The 14145-nt window shown below is 44.7% G+C and overlaps 1 protein-coding gene across 1 annotated transcript in view; it reads left to right on the forward strand.

The window, feature by feature from the left end:
* LOC109937151 (alkaline phosphatase-like) overlaps nucleotides 1–14145 on the forward strand; it is a 100629-nt gene that overhangs the window by 66447 nt on the left and 20037 nt on the right. The window contains exons 9-11 of the mRNA XM_048614907.1: nucleotides 2699–2839; nucleotides 4938–5007; nucleotides 7359–7493. Of these exons, the coding sequence (XP_048470864.1) occupies nucleotides 2699–2839; nucleotides 4938–5007; nucleotides 7359–7493 (346 nt within the window). The remainder of the gene's footprint in view (nucleotides 1–2698; nucleotides 2840–4937; nucleotides 5008–7358; nucleotides 7494–14145) is intronic.

Genomic DNA, 14145 nt, shown 5'->3' on the forward strand with positions numbered 1-14145 from the left:
AGCTCACTGTGCCCTTTATCCAGCTCACTGTACCCTTTACTCAGCTCACTGTGCCCTTTCCCCAGCTCATTGTGCCCTTTACCCAGCTCACTGTGTCCTTTACCCAGCTCACTGTACCCTTTAGTCAGCTCACTGTACCCTTTACCCAGCTCACTGTATCCTTTGCCCAGCTCACTGTGCCATTTACCCAGCCATCTGTACCCTTTACCCAGCCATCTGTACCCTTTACCCAGCTCACCGTGCCATTTATCCAGCCCACCATGCCCTTTATTCAACCCACTGTGCCCTTTACCCAGCTCACTGTGCCCTTTACCCAGCTCACTGTACCCTTTCCCCAGCTCATTGTGCCCTTTACCCAGCTCAGTGTACCCTTTACCCAGCTCACTGTACCCTTTACCCAGCTCACTGTGCCCTTTACCCAGCTCACTGTACCCTTTCCCCAGCTCATTGTGCCCTTTACACAGCTCACAGTGCCCTTTATCTAGCCCACTATGTCCTTTACCCAGCCCACTGTACCCTTTCCCCAGCCCACCGTGCCATTTATCTAGCCCACTATGCCCTTTATTCAACCCACTGTACCCTTTACCCAGCCCACTGTGCCCTTTACCCAGCCCACTGTCCTCTTTATCCAGCTCACTGTGCCCTTTATCCAGCTCACTGTGCCCTTTATCCAGCCCACCATGCCCTTTATTCAACCCGCTGTGCCCTTTATCAAGCTCATTGTCCCCTTCACCCATCTCACAATGCCCTTAACCTGCTGTGCCATTTACCCATTGCACTGTGCCCTTAATCCATTCCACCTTGCCCTATTACCCGCCTATTGCATCATTTCCCATTCCCTCTCTACCCTTTACCCATTTCGTTGTACTCCATACCTATCCCGCTGTGCCCTTTAAACCACCCTGCTGTGCCCTTTTCACATCCTACAGTGCCCTTAATCCATTTACTGTGCCGCTTATCCACCTCATCCACCCAGTTTGGATAAAAGAGTGAAGCCAGGTTCCGGTTCTGAAGTTATTGGGACAGCTGAGCTCACTCTGGCTTTGAGTGATTTTTTTCCTCACAGCCCATTGGTGAGGCCGTGAGATTCCCAAACAAAGGAAATGAAAGATGTGTGAATGTGAATTGTCTGGGAAAGTCACTGGAACAAAGGAGATTTATGCATTACTGCATAATTTCCCATTCAAACTGAAAATTGCTAATCTTTGTCCATCTCTGGCTATTTGAAAAAGCTCCCACTTCCGTTCCCAGTGCAATGGTTATTAAATTTATTTTACCAGTTCATTATAAGATGTTTTATTGTGGAGTGAGTGTACAACAATTTTTGTAGGGAGGCTGACAATATTACACTGCACTGTAAACACCTCAATACTGACTATAAGAGATGATTAAATTCATATCTTTAATATATTGCTGAGTTTCTTTTTCTTTCATGGGAAATGAGCATCACCGGCTGGGACCAATATTTATTATCTATCCCTAATTGCCTTGGAAAAGATGGCAGTGAACTGTTTTTTTTGAACTATTGTAGCCCAATAGATGTAAGAACACCCACAGTGCAGTTAGGAAGAACATTTTAGGATTTTGACCCAGTGACCATGAAGGAATGGTGAAACGGCTTCAATACGGAAAGGCATGTGGCTTGGAGTAGTGGCATTCCCACCCATCTGCTGCTTTGACCTTATAGATGGTAAAGGTCATCGCTTTGGAACGTTCTGTTGAAGGAGCCTGTGGTGAATTGCTACAATGCATCTTGTCGATGGTATACACATCTGCTACAGTGCATTGGTGGTGAAGGGAATAAATGTTGAAGGTGGCGGATGGGCTGCTAATCAAGCAGGCTGGACAGTATTGTCCTGGATGGTAATAAGTTCCTTGAGTTAGCGCTGCTGTCTCACAGCACCAGGGACCTGGGTTCAATTCCAGCCTCAGGTAACTGTCTGTGTGGAGTTTGCACATTCTCTCCGTGTCTGCGTGGGTTTCCTCCCGGAGCTCCGGTTTCCTCCCAAAGTCCAAAGATGTGCAGGTTAGGGTGGATTGGCCATGGGAAATTGCCCATTGTGTTCAGGGATGTGCAGGGTAGGTAGGTCAGCCATGGGAAATACAGGGTTACAGGGATAGGATAAGAGGGTGGGTCCGGGTGGCATGCTCTTTGGAGGGTCAGTGTGGTCTCGATGGGCCGTATGGCCCTTTTCCACACTGTGGGAATTCTATAGAGTGTCGTTGGAGCTGCACTCATCCAGGCAGTTAGGGCAGTGTTCCATCTCACTCCTGACTTGTAGAAGGTGAAAAGGCTTTAGCGAGTCAGAAAGTGAGCGACTTGCTGCAGAATTCCCAGCCTCCGGCCTGTCTTTATAGCCAGTGTCTCCCCCTTGTTATCTACTTGGTACTCACGAGGTTCAGGGGAGGACAAGCCCTGATGTTATGAATCAACAGGCCTTGAGGATTCCCAAACAGTTGTACCTAAGTTAGCTGAAGGATTAAAAATTTTGAATTTCTGCCTGTCTGATCTGTGCATGTGAAGTTTTCTGAGAAATGTGTTTGTGGCAGAGAATATAAAATAATTCTCTGCTGTTGTAACAGATAGAGACCCTTGTGGAATCCTTAACCCAGCTGTATTTCCAGTTGGTGAAGTGGTATGTTTGTAATGTGCTTGTGTATCCTTTAGTTTTCAAGTGCTCCCTATTTTCTGTTCCAGGTGATCATGGGGGGTGGCAGGAAATACATGTTCCCAAGGGATACTCCTGATCTTGAATATCCAAACGACTGGAAAGCCAATGGAACGCGACTCGATGGGAGGAATCTGGTGGAAGAATGGAAAGTCATGAAAAAGGGCAAGGTCAGCTTTTAGTTCAGCTTAATAACTGACATTATAAATCTTAACTTTACAAATATGTGCAAATGTGTTTAACTGAGACTTGTGCCCTGCTTTCGTTTGTGAATGATTAAAGAGGAATGCAATGCCAAGAGCTTTTACGCTTGTCATAGGCAAATACTAATTCCACTTATGGTGCTGTCTTTACCCTCTCTGTCATGCCTATCCATTTCTCAACTGTATTCCTCTGTTTTTCAACTTCAAACCAACTGTGATATATAGGGCCTTAGATGACCAGGTTCCTGACCCCACAATTCAAAATCTGGCCTATGATTTGAAACTAAGAAATACAGAATAGTTTCAGAGCTTGGCATTTAAATGAGTCATCTAATGAGGATTTTAGATTTGATTTGAAGTTTGTGTTCTAATCTGTAACAAGGTCCCCCTCTACAGCCATTGCAGCCTAGATATTTTCAAATCAGTCTGCTCAGAAACATTACTGCACACTCTGAAGATGCTGGGATATGAGCCAGGGCTTCTGATCCAGATGTAGGGACACTACCACTGTACCACACTCACAGACACACACAAACACATACACAGACAGATCCACACACACAGACAAACAGACAGACACAGACAGACAGACAGATACACACACACACAGACACACACACACACAGACACACACAGACACACACAGACAGACAGACACAGACATAGGCACACAGACACACACACACACAGACACAGACACAGTCAGACACACCTGTAACCTTCTCAAATTTTGGATTTTTCTTTCATTCGCATTGCCTTCATTCTACCATTGCTGACCTTGTTATAGACTGTCCAGGCCCTAATATCTACAGTTGCCTCTTTCCATACCTCTCTCCTTTTGCTTCAAGGCCCTCCTTAAGACCTATATTTCTGACCAAGCTTTGGCCATGTTACTCCTGTGGTGCAGAGAAAATTTCAGATTTCAGAACTACCCCACTAACCAGTCTTCCACCTTCTGTACAGTTGCTGAGTCAAACCTCCAGGCCTGGATTCAGTCCTGTATCACTGTGTTCCCCTCTCTAACCACCCCCAACAATTTCACTGATCCTCATTTGATCTTTGTCCATCCCATTGAAAACTCTTGTGCTCATTTTTAACTTGTTTCACTGCCCTCTCCTTCCCCCATTTCCTGTAACTTGCCCCCAGAGTTTCCATTACTTGGATTCCTGTCTCCCCATTCATAGAGTCATAGAGCTGTAGACTGTGGAAACAGACCCTTCGGTCCAACTCGTCCATGCCTACCAGATATCCTAAATTAATCTAGTCCCAGTTGCCAGCATTTGGTCCACTTCCCTCTAAACCCTTCCTATTCATGTACCCATCCAGATGCCTTTTAAATGTTGCAGTTGTCAAAACAATGCAACAGCTTATCAAACTGCTCCAAGAATTCGAGGAAATCAGGTCCAAAATGAAAATACCTCAAAAAGGAGCAGTTCTTAAAGCTGAGAGAGATAGTAGGAACTGCAGATGCTGGAGAATCCGAGACAACAAGGTGCAGGGCTGGATGAACACAGCAGGCCAAGCAGCATCATAGGAGCAGAAAGGCTGACGTTTCGGGCCTAGACCCTTCATCAGATATTTTCCCGTCCTCCATCTTGGATTACCCAGAATCCTTCACTTGCCTTATTATTAGCCGCTGTGACCTCAACAGCTTCCACACCCCGTCTGGCATTTCTTCCTTAACCCTCAAGCCCCGGCTCTCCACATCCCCCTCCTCTTTTTGGACTCTCCCCTCCCCCCCACCCCACCACCCCATTTAATGCACTCCTCTCTGGATTTCCTTTCATTGGGCAAAGTCTCTGTCTTCCCTTCAAGGTTGGTAAAGGAGTTTTGGATGATTCTAATCATGGTCAGGACAGGTATGGATATGTCCAGTTGTCTCCTCAGACACTGTAATCCCTGTCTCTGGAAGTAGTTGGAACTCATGCAGGAGCAGACATGGTGGTCTGAATTGATGTGATCTGAGGAAAAGGGCAGGGTGACATATTACTTTGATAAGCTGTTACCAATAAGAACATTCTTTTCTGTGTCAATAATACACTAACAGATATTCCCATTTTCTTAGAACGCTCATTATGTCTGGAACAGGGAGCAACTCAGAAGCCTTGACCTGACAAAAATAGAACATCTAATGGGTAAGGAGATGGAATATGTTTTACCCGCTGGACCCTGGTTGGAACATGGTCTTGGGTTAGGAAACACACAGTGCGTTCCGTTTTAACCATTCCTTGTCAACTTCCTTTGCCTTAGGATGTGAGTTGAGAAAAGGTTTCAAAGAAGGATTGGGCTTGGGGATTTATCATGAGGGCTGTTGGAGTATTTTAGGTGATAAAAAAATCCCAGCTGGGCATCTCTGAGGTCCACATGTGTCCAGTTGGGAGTATTAGTGAGATATTGGATGATGTCTGGTTAGCTGTATTTTCCTCTACTCTCCACTTTCCTCTGCCTTCCTAATCTACTGAGTCCCAGTCATAGTGCCTCAATTAAATCCAACTAACTCAGCACAGGCAAGTGAGGAATTAGGGGTTTTTCTCTTTGTAATGACTAGCTGCCTTCACCCACAAAACCTGTGCAGCAGCTCCTTCGGTGATCACTGTTGAGTTACTGTTGAAGATGAGAGACATTAGGATAGTGGTAACATCCTGCTGGTGATGTGGGTTCAGATCCCACCATAGCAGCTGGTGGAACTTCAATTCAATTGTTATCAAGTTAGCCTCAGTTGGCTACCAATGGTTCAAATTGGCTGGTAAAAGCCGCATGTGTGCAAAGGGGGAGACAGCACTATTTGGAAGTGACTGAATTTTCTGTATTGACTATGGCCTGAGGAATACAGGATATAGGGAAGCGAAGGAGCAGGGAGTCTGTGGTGAAAAGGGGACAAATGCTGTAAAGAAGTAACTGCTGATCCCCTTGTTTCAGACTGATTCTGCGTGAGAACTTGAGAGGGTTAATTAATGTGCCACCAGCCCTACCTACACAAGTGTGCAATTTAAACAGCTATTTTAATGGCCATTTTAGCATTCAGGGGAATTACTGTGGTCTCAGGAACAGTGACCCCAAAACACTTGTCATAAAATCCAAACTCTGGACAGGAAATCCGCCATCTTTACTCGATCTGGCGTACATGTGACTCCAGACGCACATCTAGGTGGTTGACTTTTAACAGACTGAAGTTGCCCGAGACAGCCACTCAGTTCAAGGGGCAATTAAGGATGGACAACAGATACAAGCCTTACCTGTGACACGCATATCCTATGAAAATAAAGATTAAAGAGAAAGATAGCAATATTATGATGACCTCTGCGCGTCCCAGGATGGTGAACCAATGGGTGTGGACTCCTCTAGCACAATTTTGATTAACCATTTATCACTGAATTAATAATTTTATTAATTAATCCTAGGTTGGCTATCATAGGCATCACCTGAAAGGTTGGCAATTCCTGTTTATCTTTGGTGGCAAGGGTGTCTGTGCCAGTTGTGAGGTGATACATTGGAGTAGCTTGGTGGGGCATTCAGAGGGCGGACAAGAGTATTAATTAGCTGGAAACAGGATTTCTGCCCCTCACTCAATGGGTTGTCTTGCCTCGGGGAAGATGCTGACATGGCATCTCTGTAGACCCAGTGCCTGCAGTGGTCAGGGCTGGTACTGACCATGAGTTGTGCCCAGGACCAGGTAAAACTGGGCAGTTTTGTTGTCAGCAGGGGAGGGGAGTACAGAAGGTTTTGATGCTGGAAAGGGCACCCATGGGGGTGGTGTCCCTCACTTTTTTATTCATTCATGGGCTGTGAGAGTTAGGGTGCTGGGCCAACATTTTATTACCCATTCCTAATTGCCCCTTGGTCTGAGTAGCTGGCCAGGGCCCTTTCAGAGGCCATTTAAAAATTAGCCAATTTGCTGTAGGTCCAAAATCATACACAGACACAGGTAAGGATAACAGTTTCCCTGCTCTAAAGGGCATTAATGAACCAAATGGGTAACAAGGTCAACATGACGCTAGCTCTCAATTTGTTTTAAGAGAGTTGAATTCAAATTTCATCATTTGCCTTACTGGGATTTGAACTCATGAACCATAGTGTAGTGATGTTACCACTGTGCCACTGCCTCCCTGCAGTTAACCTGTTCCGATATGGCCTTGCCCAAAATTACTTTCTGAGCATTCCTCACTCCCTGAATGCTTCCCACCAGCCTCAGAATTCAGGCCAGACAGGAATAATTTGCCACCACAAGGCCTCGATTAGGGTGAGGAGGGGCAGAAAGCCCACAGGCCCCCCAAAAAAAGATTGTAGACAGGTTGGAGGTGGGAAATGGGCAGGGAGGGTAGTGGGAAGGTGGCCTGGGAAGTGTTTGCAGCCTGCTGTGTGATTTCTGTGCCATGCTACGTTCAGCCATGTTTAATTTCTTGACGTTGCACTTATCCAGTTGTGTTGCTGATTGAAGGAGATTGCTGTGATGTGCTCACTCTGTGCCCCTCTTTATGTTTGCCAGCCCTGTTTGAACACGGTGACCTCCAGTACGAGCTGGAAAGAAATAAAACCACAGATCCCTCCCTGGAAGAAATGGTGACAACAGCAATCAGGATTCTCAGCAAGAATCCGAAAGGCTTCTTCCTACTTGTGGAAGGTATATGCGCAGGGCAGCGTGTAATCGTGTTCATGATTGAATTAGGAACAGAATGATGTTAAACTGATCAGAAAAAAAAACTCTGAGTTTCATTTCTCTCTCTATGTGCTGACACAGCCCACATAAAGAAATGCTCCTACTGTTTCCAGATACAGCTCTGAGCAGTATGTTCAATCATTACCTTTAGAATGACCGCAACCATAGACCCCAATTAAATATTTACCAATATATCACAGTCACAACCTTTATAGTCGTGTATTATAGCCTTCAGTTATTTGTCAATAAGTTACAGAGGGTACAAATTAATGTGAGTGATTATATTCAGTGAGATCTTGGCTCCAGTTACAATGGGCACAGTTGGTAAATCCAGAAAGGTTGATATTCTAAGCAACCACTGTATTCTGCTGGTGAAAACTGCCAATTCAGAGAAGCCCATTTGGGATCACTATGGACTGAGCCTCACAATCCAGGCTGAAACAGTGCAGGAATCCCTGCGGTGCTGTCTTTTCGTTGAGAAGGTCAATCAAGGCCCCGTCTACCCTATTAGGTGTAATTTCAAAGAAGAACTTGGGGATTCTTCCAGTGTCTTCAACCAACATCTCTGCTCAGACATCATAATAGTGACTGCTCTATTAAAGTTATGTCCCTTCAGAGCTTGCATTGTTCCTGATTATATGGGAAGGTGCTATCTCATGAAATTCTTCACCTACTACCTCATTGTGAACTGCTAATGTGTTCAGAGAGCTGCTGTGGGCAGAATCTAGAACTTTTGTCCATGATAGGTTTGGCAGCAGGAGACATTTAATCAGGAGGACAGTGGCAAATAGGGACAGCATTCCTGCCTCTGCCCCCGTTAAACCTGTGGCAAGAGCTCCTATAGACACTGCTGCCAATCGAGGCCCTTAAGTGGGCAACTAATGCCTACCTTGGTGGCACGTTTCCAGGAACTCCTGGTGGGCGGGCACATAGTGCTTAATTGATGGACCTGGCATCGGGGGTGAGGGGTTCCTATTGAGCGTTAACCCCTGCCCCAGCTGCTGACCATCGTCATCTGTGTGACGCACCACCCCCAGCTCTGTGAATGCCTCACCCGTACCTCAGTCCATCATAGGCCTCAGTACCAGCAGCATTCACCATGCTCCTAGCGGCACTGCCAGGCAATGAAGAATTGGCAGCTGTCAATGGGGATGGCCACCACCCTGAGATCTTTCCCGCCACTGACCGTTTAAATACCCAATATGGCCCTTAATTCCATTGGCTTTTCCAAAATGTGGCAATGTGTTTTTTTCAAAATTTCATTTACAGGACAAGGGTGTCACTGGCTAGGCAGCATTTATTGCCCACACAGAGGACAGTCAAGAGTCAACCATATTGCTGTGGGTCTGGAATCATGTGTAGTCCAAACCATGTAAGGATGGCAGATTTCCTTCCCTAAATGACATTAGTGAACCAGATGGGCTTTTCCTGACAATGGACAATGGTTTCATGGTCATCAGACTCTTAATTCCAGATTTTTATTGAATTCAAATTCCACCATCTGCTGTGGTAGGGTTCGAAACCAAGACGCAAAACATTTTCTGGGTCTCTGGGTAAGATTACAACATTTAAAAGGCATCTGGATGGGTGTATGAATAGGATGGATTTAGAGGGAAATGGGCCAAATGCTGGCAAATGGGACTAGATTTATTTAGGATACCTGGTCGTGTTGGATCGAAGGGTCTGTTTCCATACTGTACAGCTCTATGATTCTATGACTCCATTCCAGTGATAACACCACTATCCCATGCCCTCCCCTTGAGGGAGGAGCATCTGGCTCTCTCACTGGTGGGTTGGGACTCTTGTTGCCTCCATTAAACATCTCTCAATGAGTGGAATGAACGATACACTAGCTGTAAACCTAGCAATGATCTGCTCCCTCAGATTGTTGCCTGTTGTATAACAAAGACTTAAGAATAAAAGGTTCCAGCCCTTGCTGTCTGGGTAGAATCACACAGTTAATTCATGTGTGTCTTCAGTACTACTTATCATTCATGCGTGTGTACAACAGAGGGACCTCTAGAGAACATGAATAGTTCATGTTGTTTACCTCAGTGAAATAACTACAGATGTTGACTAATCCATGACATTTTCACACAGCCGTAAAGTTCACTCTACATAGTTTAGATTTCAATTTATTTGACACATTTAAACTTCCTTTGAAACTGCCTGACCAGTTTGCTAAATTCGGCAGTGACGTTATGTTAAATTAGATGAAGATGTTGAATGATATTTATAGATTTCTCAGGGGGCAAAATTATTTCAGACAAATCTTCCAATTTTGTACATCTGATGCTGAGTCACAACTGTAGAAGCTGTGTTTACGGTTAAGTTTAGGTTTAGGCTTAGGGTTAGTGTTAGTATTAGTGTTAGAGTTTGGGTTAATATTAGTGTTAGAGTTTGGTTAATATTAGTGTTAGGGTTTTAGAATTTGGGCTTGTGTTGGAATTTGTGTTTGGCTTAGTGTCAGAGTTTGGCCTAGGGTTAGAGTTTGGGTTAGGTTTTTGGGTAGGGTCAGGTTTTGCATTAGGGATTGGCTTTGTGTTTGCATTTGCATTTGGATTCAGATTAGGATCAGGGTTTAGGTTAGGTTTTGGGTTGGAGTTAGGATTGGGTTTGTGTTTTTGGGTTAGGGTTAGGGTTTAGGTAAGGTTTTGAATTAAGGTTTGCTTTAGGGTTAGGGTTAGGATTATGGTTAGGATTTATAATAGGGCAAAGGTTTGTGTTAGGTTTAGAGTTAGGATCAGGGTTTGGATTTGTGCATTGGCTAGGGCTAGGGTTTTGGCTTTGGCTAAGGCTAGCATTAGGGGCCAGGGGGCAGGGGCCTGGGTCAGGGCTAGGGTTTAAGTTAAGCTTAAGGTTTGGGCTAGGTTTTGGTTTTATATGATGTTTGAGTTAGGGTTAGGGTTTGGATTAGGGTTAGGGTTAGGTTTAGGGTTTGAGTTAAGGTTAGGTTTTGGGTTAGGGTTTGGGTTTATGATACATTTGAGGTTTAGGGTTAGGGTTTGTGTTTCTGTTCAGGTTAAGGTCAGGGTTGGGTTTGTGCTAGGATTAGGTTTTGGGTTAGTGCTGGGATTAGGGTTTGGATTTATGTTAAAATTAGGGCTTGGGTTAGGAGTAGAGTTAAGAGTTAGGGTTCGGGTTTGTGTTTGATTTTGGTTTGGTGTTTAGGTTAGTGACATCACTGATTGGATTATCTTGATGACTATCATGAGTTAGGGTTACAACAACAACTTATGGCTCATTGGCACCTTCCAAGTGATAAAGTGTCTGGAGACACATCATAGGAGCATGAAACAAAATATTGTGAGCCACATAAGGAAATATTAGGTTCAGTGACTGTAAGATTGGTATTAAGGAATTGCTGAAAGGAGTAAAGAGAACTTGAGAAGGAGAGAGGGGTAGAGAAGGAATCCCAGAACCTGAAATCTAGTTAACTGAAGACATGTCCATTTGTCGGTGGAGCCAGTAACATTGGGGATATGTTAGAAACTAAAAGCAGGTATGTGCAGTTTTCTCAGAGGGGTTTTGTGGTGGTTCAAGGAGATTACAGAGATAGGATGGGATGAGGCTATGAAGGCATTTTAGAAAACAAGGGTGAGAATGTTATAGTGAAAATGCTGCTTGACGAGGATCCGTAGTAGGTCAGTCAGACTCGTGGGGGACTGAGACTTGCTACAAGCGAAGACACAGGAAGCACAGCTTTGGATGACCTTAGCTTTAAGAAGATTAGGATGTGTGTGACCAGCCAGGATCACAGTGGAATGTTGAGTCTAGAGGGAACAAAGGTGTGAACCAGGGATTGTGGAGCAGGTGAGCAAGACCGGGGTGGAATCAGGTGACATTATGCGTGTGGGAATAGATGTTCTTCACCAGAGGAAACAAACAGTAATAATGGGAAATGGACAGGCGAACTACAGCTTCATTTTGATGTATGCTTTTTTGTACATCCCATTTGCCAGTTTTCCTGTTTTTTTTTTTCCTTTTGGGTAGTGTTGGCACAAATATGAGATTCCAAGCTTGGAATTTCAGACTGGAATATCACAGATGGATTTAGGACTATACTCAGTGAGAGTCACAATGGAAATATTATGTGCTAGTGACAGGAGTATGAGGAATTAAGGGTGAACTATCATAAGGTTTGGCCTGCGATGTCGTGCATGGGGAATATGACTGATTAAAACTGGATTATCCTGGACTACAGTGAAGACTTATACTAGTTATAGAGTCATTGACTCATACAGCACAGAAACAGACCCTTTGGCCCAACTCGTCCATGCCGACCAGGTTTCCAAAACTGAACTAGTCCCATTTGCCTGTATTTGGTTAACATCCCTCTAAACTCCTTCTAAACCTTGAATAGAAACAGGAATTGCTGACAACGCTCAGTGGGTCATGCAGCATCTGTGGAGAGAAATTAGAGTTGACATTTCAGAACCAGGAACTCACAGAACTCTGATTTCTCTCCACAGATGCTGCCAGACCTGGTGAGATTTTCCAGCAACTTCTGTTTCTGTTTCAGATATCCAGACCTGCAGTTCTTCCGTTCTTTTTTGACCCTGTAAACTTTCCTATCCGTGTACCTGACCAAATGTTTTTTTAAATGTTGTAATTGTACCTGCATCTACCACTTCCTTTGGCAGCTTGTTCCATACATGCACCACCCTCTGTGTGAAAAAGTTGCCCCTCAGGTCCGTTTTAAATATTTACCCTCTCACATTAAATCTCTGCCATCTAGTTTTTGACTCCTCCCCCACCATCTTGGGGAAAAGACCTTGGCTATTTACCCTATCCAAGCCCCCCATGATGTTATAAGTTTCTATATGGTCACCCCTCAGCTTTTGACACTCCAGAGAAAGAAAGATCCCAGCTCATCCATCCTCTCCTTATAACTCAAACCCTCCAGTCTCGGTAACATCCCTGTATATCTTTTTTGCACCCTTCCCAGTTGAATAACATCCTTCTATAGCAGAGTGAGCAGAATTGTACACAGTACTCCAAATGTGACCTCACCAATTAAATTAAATCTAGAGCCATACTGTGTGGAAACCAGCCATTTGGCCCATCAAGTCCACACCAGCCCCATGAAGAGCATGCCACCCAAACCCATCCCCTATAACCCTGCATTTAGCATGGCCAATCCACCCTAAACTGCACATCTTTGGACTGTGGGAGGAAACCAGAGCACCCAGAGGAAACCCACGCAGACACAAGGAGAGTGTGCAAACTCCACACAGATAGTTGCCCGAGGGTGGAATTGAACATAGGATCTTGGCGCTGTGAGGCAGCAGTGCTCACCACTGAGCCACTGTGCGGCCCTTGATAGATCAAGTATAATCTAGAGCTGAGTTTTGATTTGTAAAATTCCAGGTTACCATGTGCAGTGTTTTATCATGTGTTCCCATTGCGTGAGGTTGCATATTGGGAGTGCAGATCTCAACAAAAAAAACAAACCCTCCAAGATGTGTTTGATTGGTTACAGTGAAGCACAGAATGTGTAGAGAAAGTTCTGCCTTCTTGAATAGATCTCAGGTGTTGGTGTAGCTGTGGCTTAGTCAGCAGCAAATTTACCAATCATGATGGTGAAAAATCCTTGAAACTCTCCTGGGACCACTAGCTTTCAGATTTGTTTGCTGTGTACAGTTACAGGTTCCTGTGTACAGAGGGATCCCTGTAAGTAGTCACATGGCTTATTATCCCGAGATTGGGTGTGTGGGGACGAAGAGTGAGAGAAAGGAGGAAGGTTGAAAGCAAGACGGGAAATTCACGCGGATGTGGTGGCGTTTGCAGAAATGCCAAGTACATGTGACCTGACAGAATTTGAAACAAACAAGGAGAATTCTCACATTCTTTGTGTTGGTTTCAGATTTCCATCACCTGCAATATTTTGCTTTTCAGTGACAGATTGAGAGAGCTATGTTGCCCTTTGCAAGCCTGTTATATGCTGCAGGAAAGGTGGTGTCTGACCAGAGCACAGTCTGATAAATAGTTTCTCTTTTATTCAGAGATAGTAGGAACTGCAGATGCTGGAGAATTATGATGCTTTTTTTTCTGATGAAGGGTCTAGGCCCGAAACGTCAGCCTTCCTACTCCTATGATGCTGCTTGGCCTGCTGTGTTCATCCAGCTCTACACCTTGTTATCTCTTTTATTCAATTGTGGCTGTGTGTCATACAACATCCTATTGGCTTCATCCAGTGCTGTTGCTGGATCTTGTTGTTTAGTGCCACATCTACATTTGCTCTCCAACCTCTTCCAGTTTCAGCACCATTCCCCAAACACGTGTAACCATCTATTTCCTTCCTATTTCAAGCTCTTTAAACATACCTGGACCACAATCCATCCGCTGCCACTCAGTTCTTTTACACTGTCTGTCATAGCCTCAAAGAGTTTACAGCATAGAAAGAGACCCAACGGCCCATCATGTCCATACTGGTCATCAAGCATTCATCCATTCTAATCCCATTCTCTATACCCTTCAGCAATTTCTCAGCTTCCTCCTCCCTCAATCAGCTGACCTGCTTAGTTTGGTGCCATCTGTACATGTGACAAATTTGGCACCAAGTTTCTGAATCATGACCAGTCATATAAAGAAAACTGTTCCAGTGGGGGTCCTA

Source organism: Rhincodon typus, chromosome 31 (genome assembly GCF_021869965.1).
Source record: "Rhincodon typus isolate 14 chromosome 31, sRhiTyp1.1, whole genome shotgun sequence".
Classification (NCBI taxonomy): Eukaryota; Metazoa; Chordata; class Chondrichthyes; order Orectolobiformes; family Rhincodontidae; genus Rhincodon; species Rhincodon typus.